This window comes from Poeciliopsis prolifica, unplaced genomic scaffold (genome assembly GCF_027474105.1).
Source record: "Poeciliopsis prolifica strain line A6 unplaced genomic scaffold, Auburn_PproV2 SCAFFOLD004, whole genome shotgun sequence".
Taxonomy (NCBI): Eukaryota; Metazoa; Chordata; class Actinopteri; order Cyprinodontiformes; family Poeciliidae; genus Poeciliopsis; species Poeciliopsis prolifica.
The window spans coordinates 16,504,732-16,526,855 of NW_026562379.1; the positions used below are offsets into that span (position 1 = coordinate 16,504,732).

At 38.5% G+C, this 22,124-nt stretch overlaps 1 protein-coding gene across 3 annotated transcripts; it reads right to left on the minus strand.

The window, feature by feature from the left end:
- Positions 1–52: 52 nt before the first annotated feature.
- Positions 53–21,182, minus strand: rasgrp4 (RAS guanyl releasing protein 4). Of its 3 annotated transcripts, XM_055027944.1 has the most exons (17): positions 20,733–21,181; positions 13,413–13,588; positions 12,753–12,868; positions 12,521–12,579; positions 12,306–12,437; positions 11,702–11,843; positions 9,279–9,452; positions 8,674–8,790; positions 5,582–5,857; positions 5,410–5,490; positions 5,086–5,190; positions 4,878–4,987; positions 3,553–3,703; positions 3,442–3,478; positions 2,694–2,825; positions 2,409–2,611; positions 53–1,470 (listed from the first exon to the last, which is right to left on the minus strand). In XM_055027944.1, exons 1-17 carry the CDS (start codon positions 20,747–20,749, stop codon positions 1,360–1,362), a joined length of 2,139 nt encoding a protein of 712 aa, XP_054883919.1. In that variant the 5' UTR covers positions 20,750–21,181; the 3' UTR covers positions 53–1,359. The 3 variants fall into 3 exon arrangements, with proteins under 3 accessions (XP_054883919.1, XP_054883917.1, XP_054883918.1); XM_055027942.1 differs by having other exon boundaries at positions 12,521–12,868; positions 20,733–21,182; XM_055027943.1 differs by lacking the exon at positions 20,733–21,181 and adding an exon at positions 14,383–14,452 and having other exon boundaries at positions 12,521–12,868.
- Positions 21,183–22,124: the final 942 nt, after the last annotated feature.

Consider the following 22,124-nt stretch of genomic DNA (forward strand, 5'->3'; position numbering starts at 1 on the left):
AAAATGTCTTTTTGATTCCCAATTTCTAAAGGAAAGTCAAACAACACATAGCTTATGACTGTATTTGTGTTTCTCTTTATTTTATTTTTTTTTTTTGATAAAACTGAAATCAACAAAGGACAAAAGGAGGAAGATGAGAATAATCAGACTGTGTGTTCCAGTGCAGTCCTGCTGAACCGTAAATGAAGAAATTTGAAGTTATTTTCAGGGCAGGAAAAAAACATTTTGTTTGCATGTTGCTTTAAAACAGAATCGAGTGGTGCAGGAAGAATCCAGTGTTGCGCTGCATTCCAGTTACCTCGTACAATAGAGTACTAGGGCCATGCTAAAAATATAAAATGAGAATAAAGTTGAAATAATAAGTAAATGACAGTTATGTTACAACTTTTCTTATATTCAACAAAATTGTCATTCTGTTCTCGTAATACGACTTTCTCGTATCATTTTGACTATTTTCGAAGTTGTCCTAAGTCAAAATACGAGTTTTAATAGGTTATATCATAAGTAGAAATGCAAATCCATTAAAAATGCAAACCGCAAAAAACAGATTGAGTCATTAAGAGACTAAGATCAAAATTTGAGAAGTCATACAAATACTTGTATTATTTTGACTTCATTACTGTTTTACTTTAATTTGAATTTATTTTCTGATCGTAGCCCTGGTACTGGGAACTAAAAGCTGGATTTTACCCAAAACACCAACATGGCGATGCCCATAAACATTGTTTTCAATACATTTCAAGTTTTACTTTCTGCCTTTAGTTTTTGTTGTTTCAGACGCCACATGCAACATTGATTTGAGGCGCATTTTTACACAACTTGTAAAATAAACATGTTTCCACCACATCTTGCCGCTATTGATGTGAGGAGCGGCCACATTGAAACCGGAAATCGGCCTCCGCTGGGGGTAGTTGGTGTTCCGGCTCATTTTTCCCAGTTTCAGTGAAATGATCAAATTCAATCCCAAATAAAGTCATGCGTTTACTTACCCAATTTACTAATCATTCGTCATATAGCTGCCGAAGTTGAACTACATAATTGTTTTTGCTGCTTAGTGTTAATTTCCTACCCTGCTCCTGTGTGTTAAGCCCAAGAAATGTCTGTAGGTTTGCAGAAATTTATCTTAGCACCAGAAATGCAAGGCACATGTTCTTAAAATAAAACAAGGTTTTCATAAATTACATAAGAAACAAACAAAACAAACAAACAAACAAAAAAAAACTCCAGAGTCAAACTAACAAGAACGTCACAACTATGAAGTCCATTTACAGCCAAAAGTCTCGTGAGTTTGACGTCGGCGGCGGAACAAACATGGCGGCGGCGCCGGGTGGCTTTTTGTCCGAGCAGGAGGAAGAGCGTTCAGTCCGGCTCTCGGCTTTTCTCTTTGTGCAGATGCAGCTCGTCCAGCTTGTCCTGAAGGAAGGAAACCGGCATGGAGCAACCTCTGCTACGATGCGGCAGCGTCTTGGTCTGGAAGGTGAGCGAAACGAGAAAACCGTTACGGAAAACCGTTAACCTCCGTCATCATGCTAACTAGGCTCCCAGAGAGAAACGGGGCGGGTGAAATCAGTGCGTACATGATAGTGATTGGCAGAGCTAAGAGCCGCCCCCTTGCTCTGATTGGTTGTTTCTGACAGAGCGGTTTCCTTGCTCTGATTGGTTGTTTCTGACAGAGCGGTTTCTTTCTGTCTCACATTATACTGACGTCACTACAAATGTATTTAAAGAATACATTTAATAATTAATCATAATTATTAATTATGATTAATAATTATGATTATTAATCATAATTTTATGATTAATAAAAACATGGAAATTTATTAGTTTGAAAAGTCAAAATATTTGCAAGAAATAACTCAGAAATGTTGATATTGTCAGAAATTTTCTAAAAAAAAACAAACAAAAAAAAATATTGTTTTTTGAGTTTGAAACGCTTACAATTTTTTCAAGTTTGAAACTTGAGCTTAATCTAAAAATGTAAATTTTTCCAGCAAAATTAATTTAGACTTTTGGGACTCAAAAATGTTCTTATTTTTCTAGAATTTTTTATTTATTTTTTGGGGCAAAAATGTACTCCTTTTTTTCTACCATGGTGTCGTAAAAAAACATTGTTTAATCAGGAATTAAAACCACTTTTCTTATTAAAATTTTAAACAATTACTCTTTAAAGTTAAAACAGCTTAAAATTTATGAGTGCAGTTTCCTTCAGCTGTGATTTATTTAGAAAAGATACATTTACAGGATATTTTTAGCACACAGTGTTTTTCACTTAAAGTAGAAGGTATTTTACATCCTGCAGCTTTGAATTTGATGTCAAAATATATTCTATAGTGAAATCTGCTCTTGAAAAATCAAACTAAACTTGGCATAAAGATCCCGTCTTTCTGTCAGGTGTGTTTACGTCTCACCCGTCTGTCAGGGGACGCATGTCCAACACAGTTGAGGTGGTTTCCTCTGCGGTCCCTCCTCTCGGGCGTCCAGACCCCGGGGTCGGTCTGAGTGGAGCGGTCCGACAGCGTGGAATCGCCTGAGTTCTGTGTCCAGTCTGACGTTACTCTGTTTTGTTCAGTGTCGTTGCTTGGGGGGAAAACGAAAGCCTCTTCTTCTGAACCTGGTGGATAGAAACACATGTAAGGTTATTTACACAGAGGTGTGTGTGTGTGTGCTGGATACACGGTGGATGAAGTACACACTCCAGCTGTTGCCCTTGGTTCTGGAGTCAGGACCGGGAGTGCACGGACACGACCCAGTTGTGTTTTTGTGTTTCTTCTGGCAACCCGTCCGCACCAGATCCCTGCAGTGTCGGTGGCAGTTTATCCCACAATCTAAGAGCAAGACGCACAACAAGGAACAAAATTAACGAAACATTTTAAAGGTTCCCTTAAAAAGAGAACAAAAAGTAAACAGGCGAAGATGATGTGGTCAAACATTGACGGTAATTATGTAGGTTCTGTAGCTCGGCTTGTCGAAAGAAAAATTAATTTGTTACTCACTTTAGATTTATAAATGTCACAATCCCCAAACAAACTATTTTGATTCCAGTTAAACATTTATCTTGGAGAAAATGTTTAGTTTGCTAAATCAACTGTTATCACCAAGCTAAACATTTAGCTCCATGCTAAATATTACTAAATGTTAAGAACCAGGCAAAAATATTCAAAAACAATTCAGATTTCCAAATAGTTAGTTAATCAACTAACTATTTATCTTGGAATAGTATTCAGTGATACCAAGCTGAATACTTAGTTTGGAGCAAAGCTATATATTTAGTTTGTTAATTGAACATTTAGTGTCAACACACTAAATATTTAGAACCACATAATCAGTCACATATTTAATTAGCTTGGAGCAATAATGCAACAATCAACTCCATGTCACTTTAAGTTCATTTTCTCCTTTAATAACAGCAAACATGATGAATGTGTGTGTGGTGGACGTTACCTTTGCAGTGGTAGCCCTGTTTGATGACGCCCCACAGCTGGACAGGGCAGAGACGACAGGTCACTCAACATTCACCAAAAACCAGAAACACAGCAAACCGCTGATACTCACGAAGCCTCCACACGTGTCGCAGAACGTCGGCCGCTTGTACGTCGTCTCGTGGAAGTTGTGCGTTTCGTTGAAGTTGTAGCCCAGCTTAGCGCAGACCGACATTCCTCTCATGAAGTAAGAGGTGATTTCTTCTCGGCTAATTTGCCCCTCCCTGGGAAAAAGTCAGAACCCAAAATTATGACTTTTTAAAAAAATTCAATAGATTTTTTTCTAGATTATTGTTTATTTGATAGGGACAGATGCACACAATTTGATGCCTGCTTCACAATGTTCAGTAAAAGTAGAAAATCCTACCAAGAATTTTTGGCCTAGTTTCTAAAGCAAATAATAATTAATAATTGGTTCATGTTGATGAAAAAGCACCAGTTCCACTGGCAGATTAGTTCACTTCTAATACAGGTGTAAAACTCAAGGCCCGGGGGCCAAATCTGGCCCGCCGTAGCTTTTTATGGGGCCCCCAAGACTCTAAATCACATAAATAATTCCCTTCAGTTTTTCACAAATCTACAAAATTCACACAAAATCAACAAATCTCCAATTTTTTTTTCTGATTTCACTGCAAATTTTCTTAAATTTGGCCAAAATCATTGATTGATAAAACGTCAAACATCGTAAAAATTCCTATCAAACATTTCTAAATTTTGATAGGAAATCAAACAGACAGTAAAACAATCAGAAAATCCTGAAGGAACAGCTACTTATTGACATTTTAACAATTTAATTGGTTTTATTAATGCATTGTGGCCCAAACGGGCCTTTTAAGAACATCCGGATTTTTGATGTGGCCCAAAATGAAAACAAGTTTGACACCCCTGACTTACAACAAGACATTTTTCTCATTATATGTGAAATAATCTGTCAGTGGAACTCGACCTGCGTTGCTAGGTTACGGACTGAACTCGACCTGCGTTGCTAGGTTACGGACTGAACTCGACCTGCGTTGCTAGGTTACGGGCTGAACTCGACCTGCGTTGCTAGGTTACGGGCTGGGCTCGGCTGGGGTTGCTAGGTAACAGTGGACCATTCTACCAGTTGAACCAGAAAAACTTTTTCAAGGTTTCAAGGATTTGCAGCTTTGCTTGTTTGTGGTGCAAAATTTGGACTCAGATCCCAGATTAAGACATCTAATAATAAAAAATATATTATAAAGTAATAACCCTTTTCATCAGTATTCAAGAGTTATTGACTTAAAAGTTAAAACCAGATTTTATTTCTTGCCTAAAAGTTACTTGTAAGTTAGTTTTGTCTTATTTGAAGATATTTCACGGCAGAAAACAGGAAGTGACTTGGTAATATTTAGTGCTTTTTGCAGAGCTGAGCCGCACCTGTCAGTTTCTTGAGTGCAGTAGGTGAATGGAAAGTTGGCTGCTATTTTCTCAAAGTCCTCCAGTGAAATGTAGCCGTCCTGGTTCAGGTCGTAGTTCTTCATGATGGACTGCAGGGCGCAGCAGAGAAGCAGAAGTCGCTGAATGCCAGTTCTGCTTTAGGAGCGTCTGAATGCGCGGAAGTGAAAGGCGGGAGCGTCGTACTCACATCCACCATCTGTTTGACGTGTTTTGAGATGGTGTCGGAGTCCAGCCGGGGGGTGACCCCAGATCCCCATTCTGCCACTACCGGCGGTTTAACAGGAGCGACGGGCTGTGGACCGACACACCAAGGACTGTGAGAAACAAGAAGAAAAAGCACACCCACCACATAATACACTTCCCTAACGTACGACTCTTTGATGTGGTTGGCTTTGAAGTATTTCTGCATAGCGCCTGTGCTTTTGGTTTCAAAACGTTACACCCACAGAAAGCGAGAAGATGTCCATTTTGTTTTGTGACAAACAGGCTGCATAAGCTCAGATCTCCGTACCTGAATCTTGGGGTTTTTGGGCTCCTTGTTGTACGACAGCTCATATATCTCATCCTCTGTGTAGTACAAATCTAAAGACAGCTAAAGATTTAAAAGACACATAAATTAAGATGCTCTTGAACTGCGTGGCGGCCATTTTTGGCTTTGTCTCGTTCGTCCTCTTGTCCCCCACCGTGAGCAGGTGCAGAAGGTCTTTGTTGGCCTCGAACGGCGGCTTGCAGCTGTGAATGGCCAGCAGGTCGTTGATGTTGCTGTACAGGTGCTGCAGTTTGCTCAGGTTGATCTTCTCCTCGTCGATGTAGTCCGGCAGCGCCTCGTTGAGCGAGATCAGGTCCTTCAGGTGGACGCCCAGGATGGGCACCTTGAAGCCCCTGCAGTCGTTGTAGACGCGCCGGTAGTTGCTGTAGTTGCTCCGCGAAGAGAGGAGTTCTGTGAATTCACTCAGGACCTGTTGGGCAACGAAGAGCGGGGAAACGTGAGGTTGATTCAACCTGATACTGTCAATCGATTGACAAAATTTAATCACACCGTGATCAATGATATCATGATGTATCATGATTCATCACATCACGATGAAAAATGATTGATCGTAATGTATTTATTCATGATGTGAATAATCATTATCAATCGCATGATTAGTTATGATTAATCACAGTTAATCATAACGTGATTATGATTAATCATGATTCAAAGCATCTTTCATCTAATTTATTATGATTAGTTATTAATGTGATTAATTGAAAGAAACCTGAACTTTAATCAACTTTCGTTGCCCAAAAGATTCACAATTAATTTTAATTAATCACATCATGATTAAATTGTTAAATCGACTGACAGCATCGCTGACAGCCCAAAGAAAAAAACCATGATTAATTGTGATTAATCGTGATTAATTGGGACTTTTTGACAAGATATAGAGGCTTGTTTTAAATCAATAATTTATATAGGTGTATTTCCATTGGCAGCTTTACAGCATCATTTCTGACCGATAAACAAACCAATAAATCAGCTCAGATTCCAGATGTATGTCCTTGTCAAACTGATCTTTTCTACCAATTTCTAACTTCCTCTTCCACCTGACTGGCAGATCACGTCTGCATGACCAAATTATTTGACCTTTACAATGTGTTGACATCCTGAGTGAAACTGAAGCTTGTCTTTGTTCTGGCACCTTCTCATTTACAGATTTAGCTTCAGCTTTCATTTACTTTTTTTTTTTTTTTTTTTTTACTTTAGCTATAAAAAGCTACATATTCTGGTTCTCCTTTAAAATAATTTACATTTTGCCTTTCAAACTGAAACTTTACTGTTCATTTTAACTGAAACGTGAGATTTGATCTGTATTTTGGCGTCCCTCAGGGCGCCATTGTAGGACCATTTCTTTCACTTATTCTTGGTTAGATTAGAATCAGTTAAACTCACTCTAAGCAGATTATTTCCACTTGTATTGTTAATTTCACTAAAATGATCAAACCTACTTAGATCTTTTCATTTAGATTATAAATGTTTTCATGTGTCCTCTTAAAAAAGACATTTGAATGCCTCATGATGGTACAAATATTTTTGATGGCTTAATGATCAGAGAAAAGGGATTTAATAAACATTAAAAGAGTGAAACCATCAGGTGCAAAGTGCCTAGTCAAAGTTTTACAAATCCACCTCACCTGAAGGCATAGCCTGGTTTTGTTGATCAAAATAGAATAGTCCGTTTTGCATTTGTCTTGGCTGCTGATATGGAAATATTAAGCAAATCCACCACACATCAGCATCCATATGTTATAGAAGAAAAGCCTGGACAGCAAACAGGAAGTTTAAACAGACTTTTCACTCTGACAAAACGCTTCAAAACATCACAGGGGATCATATCTGTTGATCCACTGAAAGCTGATTTGTGTTTTTACTTTCAGTGGCCAGAATCCAGTTTTTATTTTTAACCAAAAACTTTTTAGTTTGTTTTACATCACAGTGTAGAGAACATTGATCCATTTCATTAATTTACTTTTATAATTAGAACTGCAGCTTTAGAGGCAAAGTCATGGTTCATGAGCTAAATGTTTAGCCTTAACCTAAAGAATTAGCTCTGATTCACAAGCTAAATATTTAGCCTTAAGCTAAAGAATTAGCTATGATTCACAAGCTAAATATTTAGCCTTAAACTAAAGAATTAGCTCTGATTCAAGCTAAATATTTAGCCTTAAACTAAAGAATTAGCTATAATTCACAAGCTAAATATTTAGCCGTAAGCTAAAGAATTAGCTCTGATTCACAAGCTAAATATTTAGCCTTAAGCTAAAGAATTAGCTATGATTCACAAGCTAAATATTTAGCCGTAAGCTAAAGAATTAGCTCTGATTCACAAGCTAAATATTTAGCCTTAAGCTAAAGAATTAGCTATGATTCACAAGCTAAATATTTAGCCTTAAGCTAAAGAATTAGCTATGATTCACAAGCTAAATATTTAGCCGTAAGCTAAGAATTAGCTATGATTCACAAGCTAAATATTTAGCCTTAAGCTAAAGAATTAGCTATGATTCACAAGCTAATATTTAGCCTTAAGCTAAAGAATTAGCTCTGATTCACAAGCTAAATATTTAGCCTTAAGCTAAAGAATTAGCTCTGATTCACAAGCTAAATATTTAGCCTTAAGCTAAAGAATTAGCTCTGATTCACAAGCTAAATATTTAGCTTCAAACTAGATACTTTGTTTGAAAATAAATGCTTTGTTCGAAGCTAGCAGTATATTAACAAACTAAATATTTAGTTTGCTGTCTACATAGTTTGAAATTAAATATGTACGTTGTAACGGAATTAGCTTATTTAGATTACTAATGTCTAGCATGCTAACTAGCTTTCATCAATGCACTGTGGGGATAAACTGTTGACTTTCATGAATGAACCAGTCAAGAAAATTTGCTTAATTTATATATTTATTTAACAAAAATTTTAACCAAGTGAAGCAAAAATTGTCCCTAAAGGATTTCTGGGTTGAACATATTTTCAGATAAATACGATTTTCTTTTTTTATTTTAATTTAAAGGCAAAATGTATTTCTTATTTTACAGATTTGGCTTAATTACTGCTCTGACTATGTTATTTTTTCACCAAACTGCCTTTTTTGAGTCTCTATACTCTGCATAACTAACTATTAATTGCCAATTAGTCGGATTAATCACAACTAATCCTTTCTGTCTTTTAAGGTAATATCTGGAACAAACCAATTTATCTTGGAGGTCAGCAGTCTGACTGTGAGGTTGAGTTTGGTACCTTAGTGATGTCAGGGGGCAGCAGGTTGGACGTGTCTTTGAGGCGAGAGATCGAACTGTGACAGAGGCCTCCGGTCACCGCCATTAGAGTGTTAAAGTTTTGCAAGGCTCTCAGTTTCTAAAGGAGGAGAAAAACAAAAAGCATCTTAAAACAATTTGAAAATGAGCCCATGACTCCCAACACTGCAAAAAGACAAACTTTACCAAGTTTTTTTTGGGGGGAGGGTTCTACTGGAAATTTCTTAGTACACTGGAAATTAGACACAACTAACTTATAAGTAACTTTTTTAAATAGGTGTTTGGTTAAATCAGTAATTTCTTGATATTGATGAAAAATCACTAGTTCCACTGATATATTCTACTTTTGACAATTCCCATATTATAAGTGAAATAATCTACCAGTGGATCTAATTATTGTGTATCTTGTTATTTCTCATCAATATTAAGAAATCATTTACTTAAAACAAGCTTCTACATCTGGCTGAAAAGTTACGTCTAAATCATTTTGTCTTATTTCAGCTACATTAAGATGTTTGCACCAGAAATTCGAGCAAACATATTTGGTCATATTTTGTGTTTTTGCAGTGCTAGTATGTTTCCGGTTACCTGAGCCACATGGATGTACTTGGTGAAGACCTGGGCTCTCTGCTGGGCCGTGTGTCTGCTGAGGATCATCAGCTGGACCCACTGCGAGACGCCGTTGCACATCATGACAGATCTCTCCAGCGCTGGGTTGTCCCTCACAGAGCCTCGCACCACGTAGCTGCGGTAGTCCAGGAACTGACCAGACAAAATGCATCGTATGAAAAATCAGCAACTGAAGCTTCTCACAGATTTTACAGATGACTTTTCAGTTTCTATCCTTTAATCTGTGACGAAAAGAGAAATGCAGTCACTTTAAGATGCTGCTGCAGGGTAAGCTCACACTGAAAACGTGTGAAAACACGTCCTTTAATCACTCAAAAAGAAAAATCACATCTTTAGAAATAATCTAAAGCCATGCTTAAAGGAACTCATAAAGATTCATATGAATGCATTTATTTTCTTAAATAATAAATTAATTAGTCTCTAAAATCTTTGATTAGCAATAATCAGTAACTTCCTAAAATGACCTGAAGCAGAGGTCAATTTACCCTCTAACTAAAGAAGTGATTCTGCTGAAACGATTCATCGGATTAATCGTGATTAATCGTGATTAATCGGATTACTCGTGATTAATCGTGATTAACCGGATTAATCGGTTTAATCGTGATTAACCGGATTAATCGTGATTAATCAATTATTGAAATAGTTGTGAACTAATGTAGCAATCAATTAATCGTTAACTGGAGTATACAGACTCTAAAAAAAAGACAAGTCAATGGAAAAAAACAACATAATCAGAGCAGTAATTAAAACAAAACTTTACAAAAATGCAAATATTTAAGATAAAAACATTCTGTTTGTAAACATGTTTCACCCAGAACTACTCAAGTGGAAGTTTTAGCTTCACCTGGGTCAAATTCTGTGAAAATATCTTCAATTAAACACCTTTTGTGATTCAGTCATTGATCAGAAATATAAACAAATCAGCTCTATGCTGTCCTGAAGCAGAAAGAGCTTCTAGCATGTTGATGTTATTTCCCTTGGCAACAAATGATCAAGCGTTCACTAAAATAATACCGTTGTTGCATTTTAGGTAATAAAACATTTACTTCTCATTAGAAACAGCAACTGGTGCATTTGTTTATTTACATTTTTAATTTATTTGTAATATTGTGGAAGTGGTTAAATGAGAAACCTGCAGAATGAGCCATTTTTAATCTGATTAATCAATACAATAATCGATTAATCTATAGAACAACCGATTAATCAATAGAGTAATTGATTATTAAAACAACTGTTAGTTGTGGATCATCAGCTGGACCCACTGTCTTGGTTTTGTTTCTAGTCACTTCTAGTCCTCTGGTCAGCCATTTTCTAAGCTGTGTGCTGTTTGTCCCTGGAGAAGTGACACAGATTATGGCATTTAGGTCATTCAAGGCTTTGCAGTCGAACAGATGTTGAAATCAAACTTTGCACTTTCAACCAGGTGGCACCGAAACTGATGACATTTTGCATGAGAGAAAACAACAAAAAAAAAAAGCAAAAACACAAAATCTTACCAAATAATTTTGGTTTAGTTTTCAGTCCAAATATCTTAGTTCACTTGAAATAAGATAAAATACAAACTTGTTTTAATTCCACTTATTACAGATTTTTCCTGATTTACAAATGCAATAATTTACCAATAAAACTCAAACTTTTTTTTCATCAATATTACTGATTTAAGCACCGATATCTTGCTGAAAAGTTAGTTCTGTCTTATTTCAAGTGTGCTATGATGCTACCTGGTGAGATTTTGTGTTTTTTGCAGTGTATGTTTTACGTTGGCTGGATATTATCAAGAATTTTGAAAGAAATTTTGTTCTTATAATTCAGCATAAATTTGCTCAAACGAGTCTAAAATGAGACGACTTTCTTTCAATACATCAAACTTTTAAAGTTTTGGTTCTATAATGAATAACATTTATTTTCTACAAAAATAATTTTTAAAAAAAGTAAAAATTTGATGATTTTATTTGCTTGATTTTAGGTTTTAGTTTGTTTTGGGGGGGTTTTGCCAGCGAATAATTTTGACTGTAATTTTGGACCACGTGACAAAATTTCATCTGAGTTGAAATCGATAATGAATGACTAATTTATTTTGTTTTAAACGTCTGAAATTCTGGCAAACTAGTATCCGGACATTCAGTTTTCTCTCCACATCTTTTTTTAAATTGATTTTTAATTTGAAGTGATTTTGATACGCGGTGGGGAAACTTGAAACTGCCACACAAGTTACTCTCAAGGTCGAGTGAGGTAGTTGATTCCACCAACTTCTCTTCGATCAGAGTTCAGTGTCGATTGTTCCATCAGATGTATTATCTATTGATATTGATCACGTATTTATCCTGTTGTTATTGATTTAGTGGTCGTCTGTTTACGCCGCCACTGAGCTGCAAACTCACCGAGACGTTGCAGAAGTTTTTGAACTCCAGGTAGCTCAGGTGCTCAGCCATCTCATCCGGCTCCATGTGGTCGAATATTAGCGACACCTTCCTCTTCTTCACCGAGGGCGAAGGCGCCTGCGATGCGTTCACATGAGGGTTCCTGGGGAAAAAAAAACCCAGAAAAAAACGAAAGAAGAGAATTAGGACAGAAATAGACGCACGTTTTATTTATAGGGAGTTTTCAGACATGCCCAACTGAGCAAACGAAAACTCCTGCAAAAACACAAAACCCCGCCGAGTATTTTTGTCTAGTTTCTGGTGTAAATATCTCAGTTTTGTCTGATTTCAAGTGAACTAACTTACATGCAGCCTGTTGGATAGATATAAGAGCTTCCTGTCAGTCAGTAATTCCTTCACTTAAAAATCTTTCCTGATTTTTAAGTGAAGTAATCTGACAGTAAAACCTTTTCGCCAATATTCAACAGATCTTTCCGAAAGGCTGTTTATAAGTTTGTTTTGTCTCAGATTAAATGTCCTGATATGTTTTGCCAGAAACTGGACTAAAAATACTTGGTAAAACTTTGTGTTTTTGTCGTGCGTCTCTAACAGCAGCCTGACTCACGGGCAGGAGGTGTCGATGAGCTGCGAGTGCGTCTTTTCTCCGTCCAGCCGGACCAGCTCCCACAGGTCCCCCATGGTCTGCTCCAGGAGGGGGTCCTTCTCAAAAACAGCCGGGAACTGGCTGATCCACTGCCTTGGCCCCGGAGCCCAACACAAAACATGTTTACAACTCGCACACCGAGCCGCAGGACCGTTTCTGCCGCTGCCCTCACTCACCTGACCAGGTGGCAGATCTGCGCCCGCCTCAGTCCCCGTTTGTCCAGCGGACAATCCTTATATGTGACAGGAAGTGGAGTCAAAGATTCAAACCTGAATGAAGGACGTGAACTCCAAGCTGCTCTGCAGGAGTCCAAACAAAGCGCCGGCTGTTCGCTGATCTGATTATAACTTTCTAAACATGTGATTTTGGAGCGGAGCGCCAGTCGGTCCAGCAGCAGCGGCTCAAAGGATATAAGGTGAGGAGTTTCTGAACGAACATCTGAGACGGGACCACCCAGCTGTGCATCATCAGGGTCATGTGGACCAGCTGCGAGCCGCGGGAGCTGGAGGTCCTCCCCTCCGAATCTGGGAGGAAAAACACAAGGATGCGTTTATTGGGATGAATTTATTCAAAATGGGACAAAGTAGAGAACACAGGACCAGCTCCCTAAAATGGTAACTTCCACTTGTTCTCCCCACAAAACATTCAAATTCAACATGTTTTGTTATAAATGAAACAATCTGCCAATAGAACTGGTACATTTTTAAATCAATATTGAAGAATTATTTACTTAAATCAATTTGAAAAGTTACGTGAAAGTTTGTTTTTATCTTATTATTACAAGTGTGGTGAGATGAAAGTAGGCCAGAGATGTTTGGTTAGAGTTTGTGTTTTTGCAGTGTAAGTGATCTCAGCAGATCTCCAGGTGTTTGTGTTTCAGCTGAGCTGATCGATTTAAAGCAGGAAGAGTTCCTGCATCCCACCTAAACAAAGCTTGATTGTACGAAAACCCTCTTCCCCGTTTTTGTCTCCCTTGCGCTTCTCTTTCTCTCCATTATGTAACCCTGTTTTGATGGCGACTGAAGCCACATGACAAACTCTGCAGGCACGTGTGTGAAGGAGACGGACCGAAACAGTTGAGGCAGCGCTGGATGAGCTCGTCCAGGCTGGCGGCGCTGGCGCTGGGCGCCGACCCGGGGCTCTGCAGGGCCTTGCTGATGTCCTGCGGACTGGGGCATGTGTTCCTCCGGCGCTGGACCAGCTTCCTGCTCTTCGGCCCACCGGGAGTCTCAGCATTGGGTTTCCTTAGAGCGAGACAGAGGATTTGGGGTGGAGGGGGTACAGAGAGCAGCAAACAGATTTAGAACATCCGTTGTCTTGAACTAAGTAGAGCAACTTGTGGCGAGCTCGTCGCGGGTCAGCATGCGCAGAGGCACAGCGCCCCACATCAGATAAACTGAGCTGCATCACTGCAGCTCTCTGAGGCGTCACGCACAGACAGCAGCTCAGCTTCACACTCTGCAGAGAGACACTGGTTGGTTTCATTATTCTAAATCAGACAGAGAGACGCAGCTTTTAGAGGTTTTTGGGTCTATTTACACATTTTAATGCTCTGCAGAAACATAAAACAGTATTTTTGTCTAGTTTAGGATTTGGGTGTCTGGAAATTTCCTAATACACTCAAAGTAAAACAACAAACTTACAACTAACTTTTCAGGGAGATATGTTTTAAGTAGTTTCACCTGCAGCTTGTTTTACTTACAATGTGGGTGAGAAAAATGAGATAATTTGCCAGAGGAGGTAAAATTTTCTATTAAAATTGGTATTCAAGAATTTATAACAATCTCTTATATCTTCATAAAAAAGTTACTTTTAAGCTAATTTTGTCTTATTTCAAGTGGACTAAGATATTTGCACAGGAAACTAGACAAACATAGTTGGTATGATTTTGTGTTTCTACAAAGTGAAACAGTTTAGGCGCTGCAAAAACAAAACAAAAACTATTTGTGGTCTGGTTTCTAGTGCAAATAGCTTTGAAATAAGAGGAAATTAACACTTTTTAAACTTTTTATGTTTCAAGTACAAAGTTCAAATTCACCTGGTGGCATTTTCCACCGACGTCTACATCTACTGGAAAGTGACTTGTGAGTTGTGAACTGTAAATATCGTCTCACTCCACATGCGTGGCGCTTCTTGCACCAGAAACTAGACGGAGGTCCTTGGGAACGTTTTGTGTTTTTGTGCCAATTGATTGCTGAAATATTTTTTTGCAATTGCCGAGGAAAAGATTCAAGCGTGTCATTTTAAACACGTTGTTCACGAGAGAAACCCGGTCGAGCTTGCTGAGTTTTAAATGAACCCGTTAAGCCACGTCGCAATCCGGGGGAGCCCGAAAAAAGTACAAGTTACGTCATTCCTGGATGCCATTGCCACGGCAACACGTCACACACACGCACGCACCTTTGCAAACCTCGCTAGTGCAATTCATGTTGTGAAACACTGGAAATACGGTCCCGTTTGCAGCTCAGCTCTGCAGAGTCACGCAGGACGAGCGCCGTGACGTTTCCAGGTCTCCTTCACGGACGCCCGTTTTTCTGCGTGTCGTGATCAGATTTGCGCTTCCTCTTCAGATCGCGCCGTTGAGCAACTTCATTTCACAACAACAGCAACTCTCTGATTCTGTCGGCTCCCGTTTTGTTAAAGCGCAACTGAAAAGACACCCAGTGGTTTCCTCTGGTTTCAAATATCTTATTACACAAAACTGAATGAAAAGTAACTTTTCAGGGAGAAATATGAGCTTGTTTTAAGGTAATAATTCCCTAATATTGATGGAAAAGCTCTTCTTCAACTGCTAACTATTTCACTAATAATAGAACTTTTCCTATGTCATAATCTGCCAGGAGTTTCTATAAATATTGAAGAATTACTTACTTAAAACAAGCTCTAATTCCTTGTTGAAAAGCTGCTTCTAAGTCAGTTTTGTCTTATTTTAAGTGCAAAAAGATATTTGCACCATAAACTAGGCAATAACACCTGTGAGACTGTGTTTTTGCAGTGACACTGAGGTTCACGTTGAAGTGAAGCTCGTCGTTTTGCTCTCGGCTGCTGGCGATCTGCGTGAAACCGGGTCTCCGCTGACGGCTGTACCAGGAAACGCAGCCGCTTCGCAGAACTCGCAGAGAAGTTCCCTGAACGGCCAGACTTACATCCCCTTCTCTTCACTTCTGTGTGTGCGGCTCATTTCCCCCGGCCTGCCAGCGCACGCACACACACACCCAAACAGAAAACAGGAGCTTCAGTTTGTGCACAACACACAGGGTGTCATTAACTCGTCTATTTATACCAACAGATGCCCCTATGCGCAGATGCACCCAGGTAGAACGCCACACACCCCTCAATGGTGACCCCCGACCCGCTGCAGCGCTGCAGGTGGTTCATGTTAAAACCTGCAAACCCCCCCCCCCCCCCACACACACACACACAGCCTGCTATATTCAAAACACTCCCCAGTACAGCGTGTACCACAGTGGTTCAGCTCACACTGCACTGCAAAAACACAAAATCTTACCAAGTATTTTTGGTCTTGTTTCTAGTTCAAACATCTTAGTGCACATGAAATAAAACAAAACTAAGAAACAGGAGCTTGTTTAGGTCCATAGTTCCTTAATACTGATGTAAAAAGTTCTACTGGAAAATTATTCCAGTAAAAATGTCTTCACTTTGTATAAATATTCAAGTTATTTACTTAAAACAAGCTCCTATATTCTGCTGAAATGTTGCTTATAAGTTAGTTTGTCTTATTTCAAGTGCAAATTAGACAAAAAAAAACTTAAGATTTTGCATTTTTGTTGCATTTCAAAAAAGATTTTCAAGTATTTATGTCTAGTTTTGTGGAAATATCTTGAAATAAGACAAAACATGTTGCTAAAAGTAACATTTTAGCAACATATGAGCTTTTATTAAGCAACAATTCATTAATATTTATTAAAAAGTAACAGGTTCCACTGGCAGATTATTTCAAAAGTGAAATAATCTTGTGTTTCTTGTATTTTGTTGAAAAGTTACACCACAAAAACACAATTTACCCAAAATATATCATCTAGTTTTGAGCACAAACATCTTATTACTTCAAATAAGACAGAAATAAACCAGAGCAAAAAATAGAAGGCTTATTTTAGCAATAATAAAAAGACAAAAGTAACTCTTAAGAGGCGGGTATTTATGTATTTTTGCAGTGTATATATAAGGAAGAAGCAGAAGAAAAGATGCTAAAACAAGAATTTCCTCTTTTTATTCCTTTTAATAAACCTTCTAAAATAAAACCGCAGAAAGTTGATTTTACCCCAAAACCGTAAAATAAATAACCCTAACCCCTGACCCCTAACTCTAACCCTAAATTAAATTAATCACAGTCCTGACTGAGTCTTTGGTTTCTCTTTCAACTGTTTGCCCTTTGACTCGGGGTGAATCCACCTGCTGTCGAAGCAGTCACACACACACACACACACACACACACACACACACACACACACACACACACACACACACACACACACACACACACACACACACACACACACACAGAGCCTGAAAACGCTGACGGGGAAACGTTGTTGATGTCATTACGTTCGGCAGGGAATTTCCCCTCCTTTTTGCACTTCAGGTGCGACTCGCCGCAGTTTCTCTGTTTTTCACTGAGCAACCAGAACAGAGACGGCGCTGTTGGCAAACATGCAAATCTCCACACAAGCGGACTCTGTCTGCGTCCGTTCATTTGCATCCAGCTCTTTCCTGTGAGTCCGGCGGATTCTGGGATTCTAAATTTGACGAAGCTTCCAGGGAAACGAGACGTTCTGGTGAATTTATCCGCCCTGCCTTCCTTTAAGTGGAAATGATTTTTCAATTAAAAATGAAAAAGTAACTTTACCTGCACAATAATAAATGCAATAAGATGTCAGTAGATCTGGGTACTAACTAGTTACATTTACTCCATTACTTTTTTGGAGAAAATTTACTTTTAGGAGTATTTTTACTATGTTGTTCTTTGAGTAATTCTTGTTTTTGAAGTATTTCTGCTCTTACTTGAGTAAATTTCTGTATTTTCTACCCACTAAATGAAAAACAAACATGTTTTAACCAGAAATCCACCAGACACACACCTGCAGTTTCTGTTAAAGGTTTTGCAGTTTTTTTTATTGAAAAAACTGATTTGGAAACATTTTTATTTTGCCTGATTTTAACATTTTTTGATACTATGAATTATAGTCATCTTGGTCCTTAAAATGCCAAAATTTCCACTTAACTTTGTATTTTGCTCCGTCTGACATTAAATGATTGATCACTTTTTACCAAATACTTTTTTACTATTATCTTTGGGTTCTCTGCCCACTTCTGGTTTGCAGTTATTTAACTTTTTGGAGAAATTATTCTCCATTTTGTTGGTTTATAAAAAGAACACTTTCATTTCTAGCAACAAAAATGAGATTTTTCTTCTAAAATTTTCACTTTTTTTCAAATGTGTTTCTGAGTATAAAGAACCAAAAGCATCAAGTAAAACAAAATGATTACGTTTTGCTTCACATTCACAGTGAATGTGTGAAACACAGTGTAAGAATTTACACACTTTGCTTTATTGGCCACACAGAATTACTCCAAGGACCACAAATGGCCCTCGCGCCACATTTTGAACTCCCCTGTTTTGGGAGGAATCTGTTGCTAAAGTGACCCAGAAATCAGCGTCTCGGTTTGCACGCCCCGTCCCGATCCCGGTCGCCTCACTCTGGCAGGGGAAATGCAAATTCCTGGCTTTCTTTTCTTAATTGATTAATTGATGCTCAGGGCCTTTGAAGGCCTGGATTGTCCCTGTGCTCCCCTTCTCACAACCTGGGCTCTTGTTCCCTCTGCATGAAGGGCCATTCATCTCACACTGCACTGCAAAAACACAACATCTTACCAAGCATCTTTGGTCCAGGATAGTGGAAATATCTGAGTGCACTTGAAATAAGACAAAACTGACTTATTAGGAACATTTCAGCAAGAAATAGAAGCTGGTTTTCACTTTAATATTTGTGAAAGAAAAGTTCCATTTGTAGATTATTTCATATGTTTTTATATTTTTACTATAATTGCAAATGGAATAGATTTTAACTTTTCATAGAAAAAAATGTCCACTTTACTTTTAAGATTATTTAATTATAACTACTTTTTTATTAGGAATTATTTACTTAGAATAATCTCTTATATCTTTCTTAAAAGTTACTTGTAAGTTAGTTTTGTCTTATTTCGAGCGTACTGGTATATTTGCACTGGAAGCCAGACAAAAAAATACTTAACATTTTGTGTTTTTGCAGTGTAAAGTATAGAGCAAAAGATAAAAAATCTTACTAGTATTTTGGTTAGTTTATTGCAAATATGTCATGACACCTAAATAAGACAAAAGTAACTTTTAAGAAAGATATAGGAGCTTTTTTTAAGTAAATAATTCCTTGATATTGATTTCTAGTTATAAATTAAATAATCTGCCAATGGAACAAGACATTATGCTTACAATTTTATACTTATAACTCATATTTTTTGTCAATAATGAGGAATTATTCACTTAAATCAAGCTCCTATATCTAAACTCCTCAGTCAGTTTAGTATTCTAGAATATTTGCAATAAAAACTAGACCAAAAATAGTTGGTAAGATTTTGTTATTTCAGTGTATTGTGCAAAGTTGGATGTGTTTCTTTCATTTATGCTAATTAATTCCAATGATTTTTGCTCCAGCTAATGAAAACCCAAATTCAGAGTCAGAAAATTCAAATCTCGCAGAGCACCAATAGGAAAACAGGATTTTTGATGCAATCTTACGGCAGCTGTTGGAAAACCTGCTGACTTGGCAGTTTGACCAGCTGACCGTCACAACCAGGATGAGCTTCCTGAAGAAGCTGGACGTTCACAGACTCCTGACGAGGCACGTTAACGGAAAGTTGAGTGGAAGGAAAAAATTCCTAAATATATTTCTAAATATCTGACTTACACGTAACTTTTTAGTAAAGATATCGGGGATTATTTCACTCATGACATGACAATTTTCAATTATAAAAACCATTAAAGAAAACCACTTTTTTTCTTGCTCTTTTTGTCAACTACGCTACAAACGCAGACCCGTTGCCATGGCAACTGACTGACAACACCACTGATGTATCAGGATTCAACACCAAAACACACACTGACGTTTCCCACGCAAAGAACACAACAGTTTTGTGTTTTTAGGATTGATCTTTATTTATCTTTTATAATTAGCTGATCTCTGATCAGCTGCTATTAGCTAAGCTAACACTGCGGTGGTTCATTTGCTAATTTAAACACCTGCTCTGTTGATGGTCTGTCACAGTTGTTTAGGTCGGCTTTCTGTTTTTATTATTCTGTAACTGAACTGAAATGCACAGAATCCTGCCGCACATTGTCAGAGTCAAGCTAGCATAACTGAACTACTTCCTAGAACTTTTTCCTGACCTTTTCTAGTTGTTGTAGTGTAGCAAAAGCACTGAGTGCCTTTTTCTTTTATAGATCATGCGTACATTCGAGATTTAGCGCGTTATGTTAACTTGACAGCTGGATCCAATGCTAGTCATGTTGGCTAGCAGCTTTCTGCCCTCCAGGAAGGGGATGGGGGCGGGAACTTGCGTGTGTGACGTCACATTGCAACATGTTTCTAAATTAGCATAGGGGACAATTATGTAACCTACAACTGGGGCCCAGTTTTCCGCCCATCTTCTCCTTATTTGAGCCCAAATGAAATCAATTCTTGGGAAAGGTGGCGGTTAAAAACGAGTTTCCAACTACTGTGAGAAACGGAGGTCGTCCTGTCCTAACTGACTTTCTGCTGGTTTCTGTCCTCCTATGTTACTTGAACCTGTTCCCCAGAGGGAGGGGAACCACGGTCGCGTGGCGGCTCGTTCGGGTCGTCTTTAAACGAACCAGAATCCACATGTTCATTCCAGTGAATCTGATAACGCCTGCGGTCACAACTCCAGGAGTGGGAAACGGAAAAAGTACCAGAGAAAACAGCAAAACAGGTCGCAGTCCACTGCAGCGAATGCAAACTGAGATGTCATGGATAAAACACAGAAAACGGTTCAGCTGCACAGAGAAGGAAAATTTAAAAAAAAAGCAGAAGATGTTTTTCACAGAAAAGCTGAGCGGCTTGAATGTCAGGGCTGGTTTGTGTGCAGTGTACACACGCAGAGATAACTTCTCCTGTCTGACAGGTGGGCAGGTCACACTTATTCTTCTTTTTGCAATAAAATGAACTTGAGAAAAGAAAAAGGCTCTTGAAGCGGGAAATAAAAACCAACAGGCTTTTGTTTCTTTGAACCTCTTGCACAGAAACCACACCAACACTGCATCTCACATTTAACCTCAGTGTTCACAGATCAGCGCCGCCGTCTCTTTCTTCTTACCTCTTGGTCTTGTTCATTGCAGCGCTCTCCTCCTCCGGTGGCGATCCGCTCGGGCATCTGAGCTACAGCTCCATGGTTGACCCCTACTCTTCGTCCTCCTCTTCCTCCTCCTGTTGTGCGTGTTTACAGGCGGGCGAGATGAGGGCCGCCTCACGCAGAGAAGTCATCCACGCCCGAGGAAACCGGCCTGTTGCTCCGTCTCTCGCTGCTGCCTATCAACCGCAAATCAGCAGCAGAGCAGACCTCATGTTGCTGCTTCCTGCAACAAATTGAAGTTTAGAGAAGGCGCCTGAAATGAGCTTTTTGGGTGCAAGTGCAAGAGCTGGCAGGTTTCAAGCACTTGTCCCCCTTCAACATCAACAAGTCAGCATCTTAGATGGAGGAACTGGCTCTGGCAGATAGGGGAACTTGCGGCAGTTTCTGTTTGTGTGTAAAAGTGTGTGTAAATGTGTGTTTGTGCGAGGGGGAGGGGTGAGCAGCAAATACAAATGCAACACCGAGAGAGGAAGGAGGCGGAGAGGTGAGACAGTGATGAGCAATCATATGAGCCCCATCAGGAGGCTTCACATGTCACACATTTTCTGCAACACTTGGTAAAGCAGCAGCAGCAGCAGATAACGGGGTATTTCAGCAACATCTGATGTGGATGCAAAACAAAAAACAAAACGTTAGCGGCTGAAAAATTCAGGAAAATTCACTAAAATCACCAATTTGACGAATGTTTGGTGTCAAATCATAACCTACGTATTTTGAATCTCATAAATCAAATCAAACAGATGCTGTCTTCACTTTTTCTGGTGGATATGTTTCAAAATGGCCACCATACTTGTCATGGAGAATATGTAACATCTGCAGCGGTTATTGGCTGCATTGGTGGGCACGGCTAACTAAAAGGCTATGCAATTTGTGAGCTTAGATAATCTTAGCTCAGATAACGCTAAACCGATAAGGACATAACCAACTGGAAGGGAATCATTCCAAACACACAAAACATTAGCAAAAGCTATGCTAAGCAAATAAAAAGTGAGTGGAAGCTAACACCAACCTGCCAAGCAAACATAAAAAGTATTTCTACTCTTACTTGAGTAAAATTTCTGGATTTTTTACCCACTAAATGAAAAACAAACATGTTTTAACCAAAAATGTTTCTGTTAAAGTTTCTGATGTTTTTTATTGAAAGAATCTGATTTGGGGAAAAATCTTTGCCTGATGTTGTAATTTTTTGTTACTTATATGAATTATTTTCATTTTAGTCGTAGAAATACCAAAATTTCCACTTAACTTTGTATTTTGGTCCGTCTGATGATGTAATTTTGAAATATTAAAGAATTGATAATTTGATCAATCTAATACTTTTTTACTCTTATTTTTTGCTTTTACTTCAGTAAAAAT

Excerpts from the sequence above, each read along its gene's own strand:
- rasgrp4 (XM_055027942.1), bottom strand. The coding sequence starts at position 13,522 with ATGCCCCAGTCCGCAGGACATCAGCAAGGCCCTGCAGAGCCCCGGGTC. Across the intron at positions 8,791-9,278 it reads AGTACATCCATGTGGCTCAG|AAACTGAGAGCCTTGCAAAA; the intron begins GTAACCGGAAAC and ends CTCCTCCTTTAG. Across the intron at positions 5,491-5,581 it reads ACCTTCTGCACCTGCTCACG|CTGTCTTTAGATTTGTACTA; the intron begins GTGGGGGACAAG and ends TTAAATCTTTAG.